Here is a 13,500-nt window from a genome sequence, read left to right as displayed (position 1 = left end):
GGGACGTGCCCGCCGGGATGCGCGTTTAGCGGCGGCCCCGGCCGAGCGCAGGCCCCGCCGGCTGCACCTGGCGCCGGGGGAAGCGGCCGCGGAGCCCCGCGTCCTGCGCCCCGACACCCCACCATGGAGAAGCGAGGAGAGGGCGAGGCGCTCTCCCACCCCCTGGAGCCCGAGCCCGAGCCGCAGCCGGCGCCGCCGGGGGAGAAGCGCTTCAGGCTGTGGTACGTGGGTTCGTCGTGCCTGGACAGGCGGACCACGCTGCCCATGCTGCCCTGGCTGGTGGCCGAGATCCGGCGCCGCGGCCAGCGGCAGGAGCCCGGCGGCGCCCCGGGCAGCGGGGTGCCGGCCCGCGAGGTGCTGCTGCTGCTGGGCTCGCCCACGCTGCGCTGCGTGCCCGCCAGCCCCGGCCCCGCCGCCGGCCCCGGCCGCCCCGCCAGCCCCGCGCCCGCCGTCTTCATCTTCGAGCACAAGGCGCAGCACATCGCCCGCTTCATCCACAACAGCCACGACCTCTCCTACTTCGCCTACCTGATTAAGGCTCAGCCCGACAACCCCGACTCCCCCATGGCCTGCCACGTCTTCCGGGCCACCGACCCCAACCAGGCGAGTGGGGCAGGGGGCGGGGGCGCTGCCCGGGATCTCCCCGCTTGGCTCCTCTCCTCGCCGGGCGGGACCCCGGGCGCTGCGCTCCGCAGCCGCGGAGGGGCCGATGTGCCCGGGCGGGGCAGGTGGTGCCTGCGGGGCGCTGCGGGACCGCAGCCCCGCACGCCCGCCGGCGGCGTGGGGGAGCCCGCCCGGGGCCGGCCGTGCCCGCCGGGCTCGTTCCGGTCTGTTCCTCCAGCTCCGGCGGCTGCAGCGCCCTTGGGCTCCGCGGAAAGGGAGAGCTGTGGGGACGCAGAGCACCGCGTGGCCATGGGGTGCCCTGCCGGGCCGGGGGTACCGACCTCTGCGGAACGCAGTGCCCGCTGACACGGAGCGCTTTCTTCCCGGTCCACCCTCCGTGGGGAGGCCTGGCATCCTGCAGCAGCTCAATGGCAAGGGCACGGTTTGCTCTACGAGCAGGCGGCAGGCTTTGTGTTAAAGCGTCCCAGCGGTGGACAGGAATGGAGTAGTGGAGGATGGTGCTTTTCCTCAGACCCCCGTGGTGCAGAAAGGACGGTTCGATGACCAGCAGGTCCTGTTGTGCTCACGGGTCACGCTAGGGACACCTGGCCGTGCTCGGGCATATGCAGTAGTGCTACGAACAAGGCTAGGTTTGGGTGGGGACATTTTTGATAAAGTGCCAAGTGGAAAAAAAAAGACCTAACAGTAAGATTATATTTTCCTGACTATCTAGCTGGCTTCGGCTAACCCAACAAATATGCAGCAGGCTTCTTTCTCTCCCATTTAGAGTATGTGAGCAATAGTGGGTGGGCCAGTAGGTTGGATAATCAATTTAGCAAGATGACAGCAGGAAACAGGCTTTTCAATAACAGTCCTTTCGTTGAGTAAGTCAGAATACCTTCTCCTCAGTTGTCTCGAACGGGAGAAAAACTCTTGCAGTTAGAAGATAGCTGACTTACTGCATGTACTGAACAGCTGCTGGGGTTTCTTTGTTTGTTTGGGTTTTCTTAAGAGAATAGGAAGTGTTAAGAAAACTACTGAAAAGTTCTTGAAAAGTTCTCTTTATTTGAGACAGCATACTTCCCAAGAACACGGAGGCATTTAGGTGTAGCTGTGGCTTAAGGACAGGCAGTATCCCAAGTGGAGGTAACTGTGCTTGGCTTGTTGGCAGCTGCTGTGGGTTGTGCTCTGCCAGGAGAGCAGGCAGCGAGAGCATGGAGGGGATCATTAACTGGCAGGGAAGGAGCTCAAATGTCCCTTTTGGAGTTCGGCACTGTGGACTGAGGCAAACTAAGGTTTCTGCTGTTGGCAGAAGATGCCGAATCAAATTTATTTGTGGGGTAGGTCTGTAGTACCATGAGCGTGTAAAACAATCCTGCTTAAAGATAGTGAATCTTTAGTACTCCAGTGAATGTGCAAAGTGCTACATACATTTTCGTTTGGAAGGCTGTTTCTGACTAAAGCTCTATGCATGTGTCTTTTCCTTCTTTCCTCATGGGGAAAGTGCTCTTATGTGCATTGAATTAAACTGATACTGTAGGTAAAGTTTTCCTATGGAAAGAAGTTGATAGAGTGAACGTACATTGTTCAGTCTTTAATTATACCTGTTAAGATTTTTTAAATTTTGTTATCATTTGTAGAAATGTAGGATGGGGGGGGTTCAAAGGATTCCAAAATCATTGATAAAGAATATATCCGTCCCAGGAGCTTTACTCAGCTCATGATTTTGATCTACAGTGAGGGTAGTAAATGCAGAGCTAGTGATGTGATTCACAAGTGTTTGACTAACAGGCAGGTTTTTTTTAAGGTATCAAAAGGAAAAGAAGGTCCCCCACCCCGAATTTTGTTATCAATTTGTTGAGGCTTGGTTGGTTAGGCCTGTGCAGGTAGCTAGGTATTGGTCTGTGCTAAAGCTTAATCTTGAGTGAGTGAAGTCAAGCTGCAGGTTACCAGCTCTAAAAGTCTTCTTTCAAAGCTCTTAATTGTTTATATAGAATTGATGCTGCCCTTGCATGCTTTCAAGATCTTCACACACTTTGGTTTTGTAGTGGTTGTATGAGCCTCGTGTTGTGTATTAGCTTAGAAAGTATTTTTCACAGCTGTCATTTTAAGACAACCTCATTTTCCTTCTTAGGCTGTAGTGACTTTCAGCCAACCTAAGTTGACGCTGCTGCTGAGAGAAGTGATCCTGTCTTTTTCAAGCCTCAATGCCTTGTTTCTTCCTCTCAGCTTTGTCCTCATGGCAGCACAACTGTTTGTGCAGCCATCCAGCAAACAGGATCCAGGAACTGACTGATGTTAAGTTTGCTTTTCCCTTACCTTCTCTGGAGTATTTCCAAACTGCTTCCTTCATCTGCTTTACTATGCAACCCTAATAACTATTTACATCAAGGCAGGTGGGTTGGAGGCACATGGGATCAGTGAGTGGCCAAGAAGGGGAAGGGTCAGATACCTTTCCAGAAGTTCTAAAGAAGATCATCTCCAAAGAAGTTGTGGATACTCCATCCCTGGAACTGTTTGAGGTTGGATGGGGCTTTGAGCAACCTGGTCTAGTAGATCTTCCCTGGCAGTGGGGGTGGAATTAGCTGGTCTCTAAGAGCCCTTCTAAGCCAAACCATTCTGTGATTCTATGGAAGTTGTGCTGACTTCACATTCATCAGAGATGACTTCAAAGCCATGGTATTGTCCATTTTGGCTGTATTAAGTTTAGCTAACTAACTCTGGAATGGAGAAAAGGTACAGGAGATGTCTTGCGGTCTCTGAGTTAGAAGACAGCTCGCCATAATTTTGAATGGTGGAAGTTAGTTATAAAAGTGAGAGGTTAGTGATTGATATTTGAGGGACTAGTGCTGCCATGATAATTCAAAAAGCAGTGTAGGTGAGAATGAAGGTTTTGGCTTCAAGCCTGTAGCTTTGTCCACCGGCTGTACTTTGCACAATGTTTAGGATACACGTGCATTCACTATGATCACAAAAACGACTGGTATTCGTAGAAAAAAATCGATGCCTCTTGCCATTCTCTTCAAATTTCTTTACCAGATGACTGGTGAAAAGCCAATGTAATATGTGCTCTGATGACAACAGGTGGGAAGATGACATCTTTTAACATTATTTGCTGTGACTGGAGGAAAATGAGAGAGTGAGCTAGTACTATGAAACAACTTCATATTTTATTTGAAAGCCTGCAAATTTTAGGCAGAGCTGAAAAGTAGGAGTCAGTGGGGTGACTGCTGTTCTGGAGTAGTAATTCAACAGGGTGTCAAACCCAGAGCTTGTCAGCATGACAGTGGATGGTAAGCTGCTTTTATTGGAGGGGCAGTGTGCGTGTGTGTCTCTTTCTTTTGCTGTTTAATTACAAGGAGAGACATTTGAAGCCATCTGACTGGTGGAGATGGGGTACAGAAATGTTTGCCTTTTTTTTCTCCCTCAGAACTTACTACAGTGTTTGCTGATTCTTGTAACAGTTCAAAACAGTAGCTAGCTGGAGTGGACAAGGGTAGTTGTCTATTTAGTCTTGCCTAGTAGCTTCTGAGTAGCAGCCAGAGATTTGTTATTTTGTGTTGCTGTCATTTAAGAATTATCGAGTATGCACATGCTTCATGTAGACATCGGATGACAGCATTGTCTCATTGTATATTTGACAGCTTTTCTTTACAATCCTGGGAACAGATTTTTTTATTTTTCTTTTAACCCAAAAGGTAGAGTTAATAAATATGGCAGGCATACCCTTCTTGCAGCAACCAAGAAAAGGTTATTTAATTAGTATTTTCAATCTCAACTTTAACACATTTTTACCATTAAATACTGATTTTATTCTGTAAACCAGATTTTAATTCTGCAGAACAATCAAAGCAGTTTGACAATTGCTTTGAGTTCCTTGTTCTCTGGGGGAGAAGCTTATGGTATGATCTCTTTCTGCCTTTTTTTTTATCATCATGCTGATCTAGATTGTGTTTCCTGCTTGAAACATGAATAAGCATGTTCTGAGAGATTTTTTTTTTTTTTTTTTTTTTTTTTTAAACTGGAACTGGCATCCTGAATCAAATTATACTATACTTGATTCTTATTAGTGAAAATGGTTGTTTCCTCCAGTTAAGTAAGAACTCATTTCATGCATTTTGGTTTTCTTTTCTCAGACTTACAAGCGCGATGAAAATGTATTCTTTTAAGGTTTCAAAAGTAATCTGAGCTGGCTGTGGAAAAAAAAAAAAAAATGCTCAGGTGGACAGACCTCAGTTAAATTTAGCTCTTGTGGGTATAATCTATAGCTGTGTCTTTGTGCTACACCCACCTGTGGAGGGTCTAGGCTTTCTCAAGGGGAAGCAGAAGTAATGGGGCCTTCTGGTGATGGTGTAAAGCTGTGATAAGAACTGGAGAGGTGGAAGCACAGAGAGAAGAGCTGGAGACAGCCCACTTGTCAGAAACACTTGTCTATTCCAGGAATGTGTTTCTTTTCTGTTGGATAATGTGTTTCGCTAAAGCAAGGACGTAAGACAATTATTCTGGAAAAGCAAGGCATCAGTGCTAAGTCTAGTCAAAAGAGGCTTTTATGCTGTATGAACATCATGTTACATAAAGTTTCTGACTAAAGCATGTAAGTTAGAAGTGTTTGAAGAACAAAGCTTGTCAAGTTTATGTGCATATTTCTGTTGTCCTTTCATTTTTATGTGATTTAGGAGCATGAGCTGAATGACAGTAAAGTCAAGGTGTAGGAAGTACATATATACAGCATTGATGGAATTCATGTTAAAGTATTGCAGTGGTTGAGTTGTCTGACAAGATGTGTTTTGAATGGGAGTAACAGACATGACAACATAGATACGCTCTAGGTTTTGAAGAATTGTGTAGCAAATGGGAGAGATGACATTTGGTTGATAGCACAATTTGGTTGCAAAGGAAAGATTTTCCATGAGAAAGATAGGTTGTCCCAGTTTTTACCAAGAAAACAAGTCTTGGAGCGACCAAAAAAATAAATGGTTTCTAAGTTTGTGTGGGACAGATTTTCATTCATGGGTTAAGAAACTGAAAAGCAGTGACTCAGAACAAAGCATGGATGTTAAGGGCTTGCAGTGAATGCAGAATTGTTTGGTGAGCAGTCTTATTATCTCTAGCTATACCACCTCAGATGAAAAGTCTTCCACTCCTTTATTTTGAAACCGAAAGTAGAGAGCTTAAAGTTTAAAGGTTTAATTTTCCATTTCCTTAATAGATCTGGCACTTTTTTTTTTTTTTTTTCTTTTTCCTGAGAGTACTTTTCATTTTAGGATTGTAAAGCTATCTTTAAATTTTGGTTTTGAACATCCTCTCCATAATATTTTTTCCCATGTCACAAACAGAATAAATAATTAAAAAAAAAAATTTAATTGTTTCTAAATGTGTTATGTAGCCTTTTTATTCCTGGCTAATGTGTAGGAGAGGAAAGGGAATGGTTTTAAATATCCTTGTCTGTCATGTTTGTAGAAAAAATTAATTCATTTTTCCTTTTGCAGTTCATGAAAACCACCCATTATTTGAGGAGTAGAAGCTATGTCGTGGAGGGCTGTGTTTTCAAAAAGGCAAAACAAAATAGATGAAATTACGTGTTTTACTAAGATTGGCTGTAGGTAAGCAGTGAGCAGATAATAAGGCTGTCTTAAAGAAGGGACCTTGTGTGTATCTGAGAATACCAGAACAAGGGTTCTCCTCTGATTATTTGTTTCTACGTTCTGTTTGTCAGTGTAGAGGCAGTTTCTTTTAAAAACAATTAAATAGAAATTTGACTTAAAAAAGATTTAGATAGCATATGTGTGTCTTAGCAACAAGGAGAGTCTGATTTTTAGGGGTAATGAAATCTCTGACCAAAATGCTTACAAGTGGTTATTTATAAAAGTGAATTCTAGAAAATATTTGATTTCTAAATAGCCATTATGAAATAGTGGTGTTCCTCATGCCTATCAGTCTCTTCTCTTTGCTAAAGTTTGGTACAGCATTTGATGTGAACAGCTCACTGTTCCTTGGGTCTCTTCCATCAGTCTTCCCCATTTGGAGCTCCCTGAACATCTTGAGTTTCTCTGAGGTAAAGTGGCAAATGAATTCCGCAGTGAGCTGGGACCAATTCAGAGTGCTGTCTGCTCTGTAGGTCATGCAGATTTTCAGCAGCGTTGGCATGGTCCCCTCATGGTACCAGCTGTCCTCTGCCACCTGGTTTTGTTCCCTTTGCGGTTTCAGATATTGTTTCAAGTGCAGGGACAAAAAAAAAGGAAGAGTTTATTTCCAGTGTGGCTTTTGTCACTTGTGTGAACTGTGGCATCTTCTACCTTGTGTTACACGCTGTTCTGTTAGCTTTAGAGACCGCAAGAAGGAAAAAGACTTACAAGATCTTCAAAGGTAAAAATATACTTGTAGAGGTCATTAAATAATGTGGTGTTTCCAGGGCTGCTGAAAACCAAATTTAAGGCAGCAAAGTGATTTAATTTAGAAATAGGCTCTGTGCTTTTGTGTTCTGTATCACCTGTAATAAATACAGTATCTGTCACTGTAGCAACTTTCTGATACAAATACATACATCAAGACCATATGCAGTTACATGGGTTCCAAAATAGAGCATCACCAATGTAAGACAGCATATGATCATTTGACAAACAACTATATTGTCCCTGGAGAGGTCAAAGTATAAAAAGACAGTACTGAATGTCACAGGGCAGGATAAAAATATGAAAGTGGTTACAGCAGGGATCCATGAACTATGCGACTTCCTATTTTGTGATTTGTTTTGGGTACCTGAGAACATGCGAAAGTTTCAGATATGCTTGTTTTCATCTGTGAACATGTTGGGGTTTTTAACTCCTTTTCAGGTGTATTAATCAGGTGACATCTGGTGCATCAGTGAGGCTGGCAAATAAATATTCTTGATGGTCCTGTAGATGTGAAATTACTCTGGTATTTCAGTTTTCCTCTTGGCGTCGGTCAAAGGTAAACCTGTTTGTGCTGGATGGGTTTGGTTCTGATAGCGTTTTTAAGACCGCAGAGAAAACATAAAATCCCTCACAAGCAAACAAAACCACATGCATATGACTGAAAGGGCTCGTGGCAGCCTGTATTAGAGTCTTAAGTTCTATATTTCATAAAAGTTTACTGTGTATCTTGAAAAATCCAGTAAGTTTTTATTCTGAACGCAGTCACGGTCTACCAGCACAAAGCCTATGGTTATCTCAAGTCACTCTCCCTTGCCTCTGCCTCTCTGTAGCAGCCACCGTGCTTGAAAGGAGCAGTGACTGTGCCTGGTTTGAGACAAAGCCTGCTTAAAGTCATCCCTCTTAAGTGAAATGGGCTGCTTAGCCCCCTGCCCCCTCTCCCTGCTGCAGGGCATTAGCACTTAGAGAGAGAAGTTAATTACTTGGCCCTCTTTTGGAGAGGTTGGTGCTGCCAGGGTTTCCACTGCTCCCTTAGCAGGCTCTTTCTGGAGGAAAAAAAGGAAAAGCGTGATACTAGCAAGACTATTAGGTACCGTTTTATCTTCCCAAGATCAAACTTTGTGTGTTGGCTTCAGCTGTAGTGCCTAAACACGGCTTTTGTCCTTTTGTGTGGTTTTAGTTGAGTCAACTGAACAAAAACTTTCAACACGAACTTCAAAGGCTGTCACAGTATGAAGTTCAGATAATGTTGATGGCATATAGTAAATACATATATGATATGTCTTGAATTTTCTGTTCAGAGACTCAAAAAGATGTCATGAGCTAGTAATTATGTAGTTGTGTTACAACTCCTTTCAGTTTGGATCATTTGTCAGAATGGCAAAATTCTTCAGCTGAACCACTGCAAAATAGAAACAACTACTATTATTATTATTATTTTTTGATTTTTAAATTTTTATTGCACTCCTAATGCTATTCAGAAATTCTTCTTGATGCTTTGGAGGAATTGTATCTACTCAGCCACATTTCCTGACTTTATAAGCTACTTGTAGTAGTGAGTTGTCTTAATCTCTGTTCAAATCCGGTTGCTTTCTCATGAAATCTATATTTTTCCTTTTTAAAATAATTTTATATATTCAGAATTAGGCTTTTAAAAATAGTGTTTTCTAGAAATTTGGAAGGGTAGTATGGTGAGGATTTTCTTCTGCATCTCTTAAACTACCGAAGTTAGGTAGGATTCTACAGTATTGGGCATGTGGCACTTTTCTGAAGGATTAAATAAATTTAAAATGCAAACATGAAAGAGAGCGTTGTTCAAAGCCGGTGTGAAAGACTTGCAGAAGCTGTTGGGTAAGATAAAACCAATACCATAGAAGTGTGGCTTTTTTCCAGATCTACCATCCCTAGCTCTGTGGTTTTCCCTCTCCCATTACAGCTGACTTTAAAGGTATATTTTAGTCATGGAGTTCATTTTTATATGTTGATAAACCTTAATAAAGAGCTTGCTCTGTTAAAGTAACCGGGGTTGTGTTTTAACTTCATTACTCTTCTTGGCAGGAACACGTAGATCTGCACAGCGCTGTTCAGAGATCCTAGATGTATTGAAAAACATGTTGAGGGAAGTCAGAATATTATCCTCCAGGGCATAGCAGTGACTGCCTTCCAGACTGTTCATGATTTTGTTTTTCCTAGCAAGATAAATAAATATTTATTTTTTAGAATGCTGATGTTAAATATATTTCATGTATTATGTGACACAGATATGGGTTTCCTGTTATGTTAATTCAGAAAAACGACAAAAATCAGCAATGTCCCAGGAAGTTTGGGAATAGTCAGTGGTCTGTGGGTTCCTAAGTACTTCTGAAATAGCGTAAATATTCAGTAACAGAGCAGTGAAAGACCAGGACGTGCAGTGCTGACTTGTTGAAGCATATTTTTAATGTGTTTGTTTCTTGCTTTGGCTTGATTATTCCTAACAGCTCCATCTCAAGTTACGGTAAGATTTCTAAATAAAAATAGAGCAGGCTAATGTATATTTAACAGTGCTGTATTTGCCAGGGTGGAACCAGTTGTTTGCTTGCTGCTTGGCTGAAGGGCAGAAATGAAGCATCCCACCAACTCCAGCTAAAGCTTGTGCTGAAAGCTGTTGCTTGACCTTCAGGTGCCATACAGATTCTAAGGTCTGCAATTTCTGCCTGCCTCAGCTCTGTCACAGCATGCAAAATTACAGCTTTGGTAGTCTTAAGGTGAAAAAATTCATTCCTGCTTGTGTGCAGATTAGAAGGTGAAGGGATTGTGTGTATGACCTGCTGTCATACTTGGCAATGAAAATAAATACTAGACTCCCCTCCACGTCATGGTAATTCTGTGGTAATCAAGCAGTTAGGTCACAAATTGCCAAACAAACTACTGTAACTATACCCTACAAAAAAGAAGAACCAGGAACATAATTTAAGATCCTGAAATGTTGCTCTGATATGCAAATTCCATAACAACTGATAAGAGAGCTTTGTATGGAAAATATTGCTCTTTCTGTAAAATTTGGTTTAGGCTTTCGTACAAGACTTTTTTTTTTTTTTTTCAATGGAGAACAATTTAAAACAAGTATCCCTATTGTAGACAATACTGCTGGCCTGACTTTATGGTCATACTCACTGAGGGCCTCAATTTTCTGTGCAGCATGACTGCAAACTTTAGCAGTACAAAAAATAACTTGTCAAGAGGATTCACTTTTTTTGTAAACCAACTACGTTATAAATAGATGCAAGATGTTGGCTTTTCTTCAGCAGCAGTCTTTTGGGTGAATCTTGCCAAAAGAAAATCAAGTGAGCTTTTCAGTAGGAGCAACACACCATACTTTTATTCAATTTAAATTATTCATGAAGAAGCACACCCAGATTATCCACAGTATGTGTGCATATATTCAGATTTAGCCTAGAGAAAATTTGCTGACCTAAACATGGAAGCTGAGTAGGAGCACAGCAACATGATTAAAGCCAGCTCAGAAGGAGTGGGTTTACATCCTGGCGCTGTGCCTTGGATTCCCTGTCTGCTTAGGGCTAGGGAGAACTAAAAATAATATCTGCAGTTTAGTGGGATAAAGTGTAAAGTTTACAAGATGAATAAGTTTCTTCCATAGTGACCTTCTGTCTGCAGAAATCACCGCAGAAGAAAGTGATACTTAAAAAAACTCACATGTATATACATATATATAGCTATCAATTAATCTGTACAAATGCTGTGGATTTTTTTTTTTTTTTAGAGAATTTTGTTTTCTTTTGTTGAATATGTGTGTTGTCCTTAAAATATACAGCATTACAGTTGGGAGTGTGAGAAACATAGAGGCCAGCCCAGATTGCTAGGTTTGCTTGAGTTTTGTGTTTATGTAACTAAGTATTTTGTTTCTGTATGATTGCTCACTGTTCTGCATTTCATCTGTTTTACCTAAAATTGCTGGTTGTAGTTGTATGGAAGTTTGAAAGGGAGCTTCATGTTAAGTGAAAATTAGGGGTTAAGCCCCATTTTTAACAGTACCATTAGTAGTAAGCTGAGGAGCTTGGTTTTGGTGCCATTTTATTTCTTATCTGAGTTTAAATTTTTGAGATTTGACAACCTATTTGATTATGCTTCTACACATGACCACCATAAAAAGGGTTTGATTTTGAGAAGGTAATTAATTCTTGTATTTCTGCAGCACAACAGACTGGATGCTTTAGGATGTTAGTCCTAGAAGTGTCAACCTCAGCAAGGCAGGGATGTATATGCTGCTGTTCATTACCAAGTAACAAATCTGCAAGACTCACATTATTATCTGGATTATCATAAGCTTTCCTATTATGCTAAGCTTGATGTATCAAAATGACATGTTGCAGTGCTGTTTCACTGTTTCAACCCAGCCTCTAATACTGGAGACTCCTGTAGCTATTTAGTCCTGCTCTTATGTTTTGCAATTCTACTGTTAGACTTTATACGCGTCGTTTACCATCACCTGAAAGACAAGAGTTCCACTAGCTGTGACACTCATTTTGCAGATTTTAAAATTCCTACTGTAGCTCTGTGGAGAGCTCAGAATATTCTGTGGAGCCCCACAGGCTGTTGCTGTCCTTGTGGAAACATAGCACGCAGCCCTGTCCTGGACTAGTTTATTGGAAATAAAGAGCAGGCTTAATAGTGTCTTGTCACCCAGGTGAGTTAATTCACTTGAGCATACTGCTGCCACGTGGGCTCCCCAGCCATGTCACAGGGAGCAGTGTACCTGGATTGTAATGGATCACTGCTCCTGGAAGGGCTCTTGTTATGCACCCACAAGAGCCCTGCATGAAACTATGCAGGGTCTGCTTCGTGCTTTCATCTCCTGTTTAATTGCTTCGGGTTGGTTTCAGGGGATTATTCAGTGAACAACTTAAGCCCTGCTCTGAAAGAGGATCCAAGTCATGCAAATCATTGTCTGAGTTGCAGTGTTTTCCTGTAGGATCACCAGCTGCTAGAAGATCATACTGCTTCACCACTCTGTTACTGCTTTAAGTGTCATCCTACTAACAAATACAGCAGTCTCTTAATATGTCATAAAAGTAATGCTCTGGAAGTTTTTTGTTTCTGCTTGCATTGTTCCTGTTAAAATGTCAAAATATCTTTCAGTTCAATTGAAAAAACAGGTGAGTAAGGATGTGATAGGATTCTAATTAGTTTCAGCATGGGTTGCTGTTGTCATTTGCAGCATTGCAGAGACCTGAGAAAGCACCAAATCTTCATGCCGATAAAAGTTTGCATGACTTTGTGGTATGCACCCAGAGTGTTCTTCCAGGGGAGCACACTTCCTGAAGGGATGCTTTCTGTGGTTGACACCTGTGAGGGGTCACAGTGTAGGTAGGATTGGGAGCTGCACCATGAAGGTAATGGGGAATCTGGTACAAGAATCAGAGCTGCCCACAGAACTGCAAAGAGCATAGATCCCTGTGAAATCCCTTACTGATTGTCAACAGATGCATTACTTTTTGAATTTTGGGGATTTTCCTGTCTTTCTACTCTATGTGTACAGAAGGCTACTGCTTATTATTTTCTTATGTCATATCTCTTGCTCTTCTGTTTCTCTCAGCTCCTTGAAATTGTCCCAGTGCAGGATTATAACCTTTGGGTTTTGAAGGAGTTGTTGATACTGCATGCAATACTATCAATCGTGAAGAGTCATGATTCTGACCATAGGGGAAAAAAGATAATAATACCTTTAACCCTACTGCTTCCCACAAGCCATTGGTCCCAAATTAAAATGTGAAAGGAAAACATTCATTCTTTTGATTGCTTGCTGCCAGGAGCTGAGCTTCTCAGCTACAGCTGTCAGGATTATAAAAAAATTTTAGCTTTATTCCTGTTCATACTACTTGTTTCAAGTTTCACATTTTAGAAGTATCACCAAGACTAGCTTTTTTTTTTTTTTTTTAATGTATGTTCTGGTAGCAGCTGTTTATTGAATAGGAGCTTGAACAGAAAATTTTATGTGAAAATTATAATGCATGGTGTTAATTTCAGTTTTAATAGAGCTGTTCTAATGTTTTTACTTGCTCAAAGTTCCTTTGCATTTGAAGTTTGGTTTCACCTTCACACCCTTTTTTAAAAACACATGACCTGGCACAAATTTATTTTTAAGTTGTACTGCCAGTGGCTGATGAGAAGGGAAAGCTGGTCTCCTCAGTGACCAACCCAAATGTATTCTGTTTCAGGAGGAAGGTATGAGTAACAAAAATACCCCTCAAACAGATAAGAAAACCCCAGCCTATCCTATAGAGGGGAGAAATGGTGTGCTGTATGCTAAAAATCTGTAATATTAGCAAAATAACTCCTGGAGCCTAATATGAACAGCTGAGTCATCTATAGCTGGTAGTGTGACAAATTGCTGCTGAAGGATGTTTGTTATTGCATGGCTGCTGCTACAGCTCGTGGATTGCCTGGTTAAGAGCAAAGTAAATTGAACCTGATAAAAACTGCTGTGAAAGGTACTCTCCAGATA

At 42.1% G+C, this 13,500-nt stretch overlaps 1 protein-coding gene across 3 annotated transcripts in view; it reads left to right on the top strand.

Annotated features, from left to right (window-relative positions):
• Positions 1 to 42: 42 nt before the first annotated feature.
• TBC1D4 (TBC1 domain family member 4) overlaps positions 43 to 13,500 on the top strand; it is a 97,512-nt gene continuing 84,054 nt past the window's right edge. For 2 of the 3 annotated variants that reach the window (XM_040054632.2, XM_040054629.2), the window contains exon 1: positions 43 to 603. In XM_040054632.2, the coding sequence (XP_039910566.1) occupies positions 124 to 603 (480 nt within the window). In that variant the 5' untranslated portion in view covers positions 43 to 123. The remainder of the gene's footprint in view (positions 604 to 13,500) is intronic. The other variant, XM_058419199.1, reaches the window with a different exon arrangement.

This window comes from Hirundo rustica, chromosome 2 (assembly GCF_015227805.2).
Source record: "Hirundo rustica isolate bHirRus1 chromosome 2, bHirRus1.pri.v3, whole genome shotgun sequence".
NCBI classification, from domain to species: Eukaryota; Metazoa; Chordata; class Aves; order Passeriformes; family Hirundinidae; genus Hirundo; species Hirundo rustica.
This window is presented reverse-complemented; position numbering and strand designations above follow the sequence as displayed.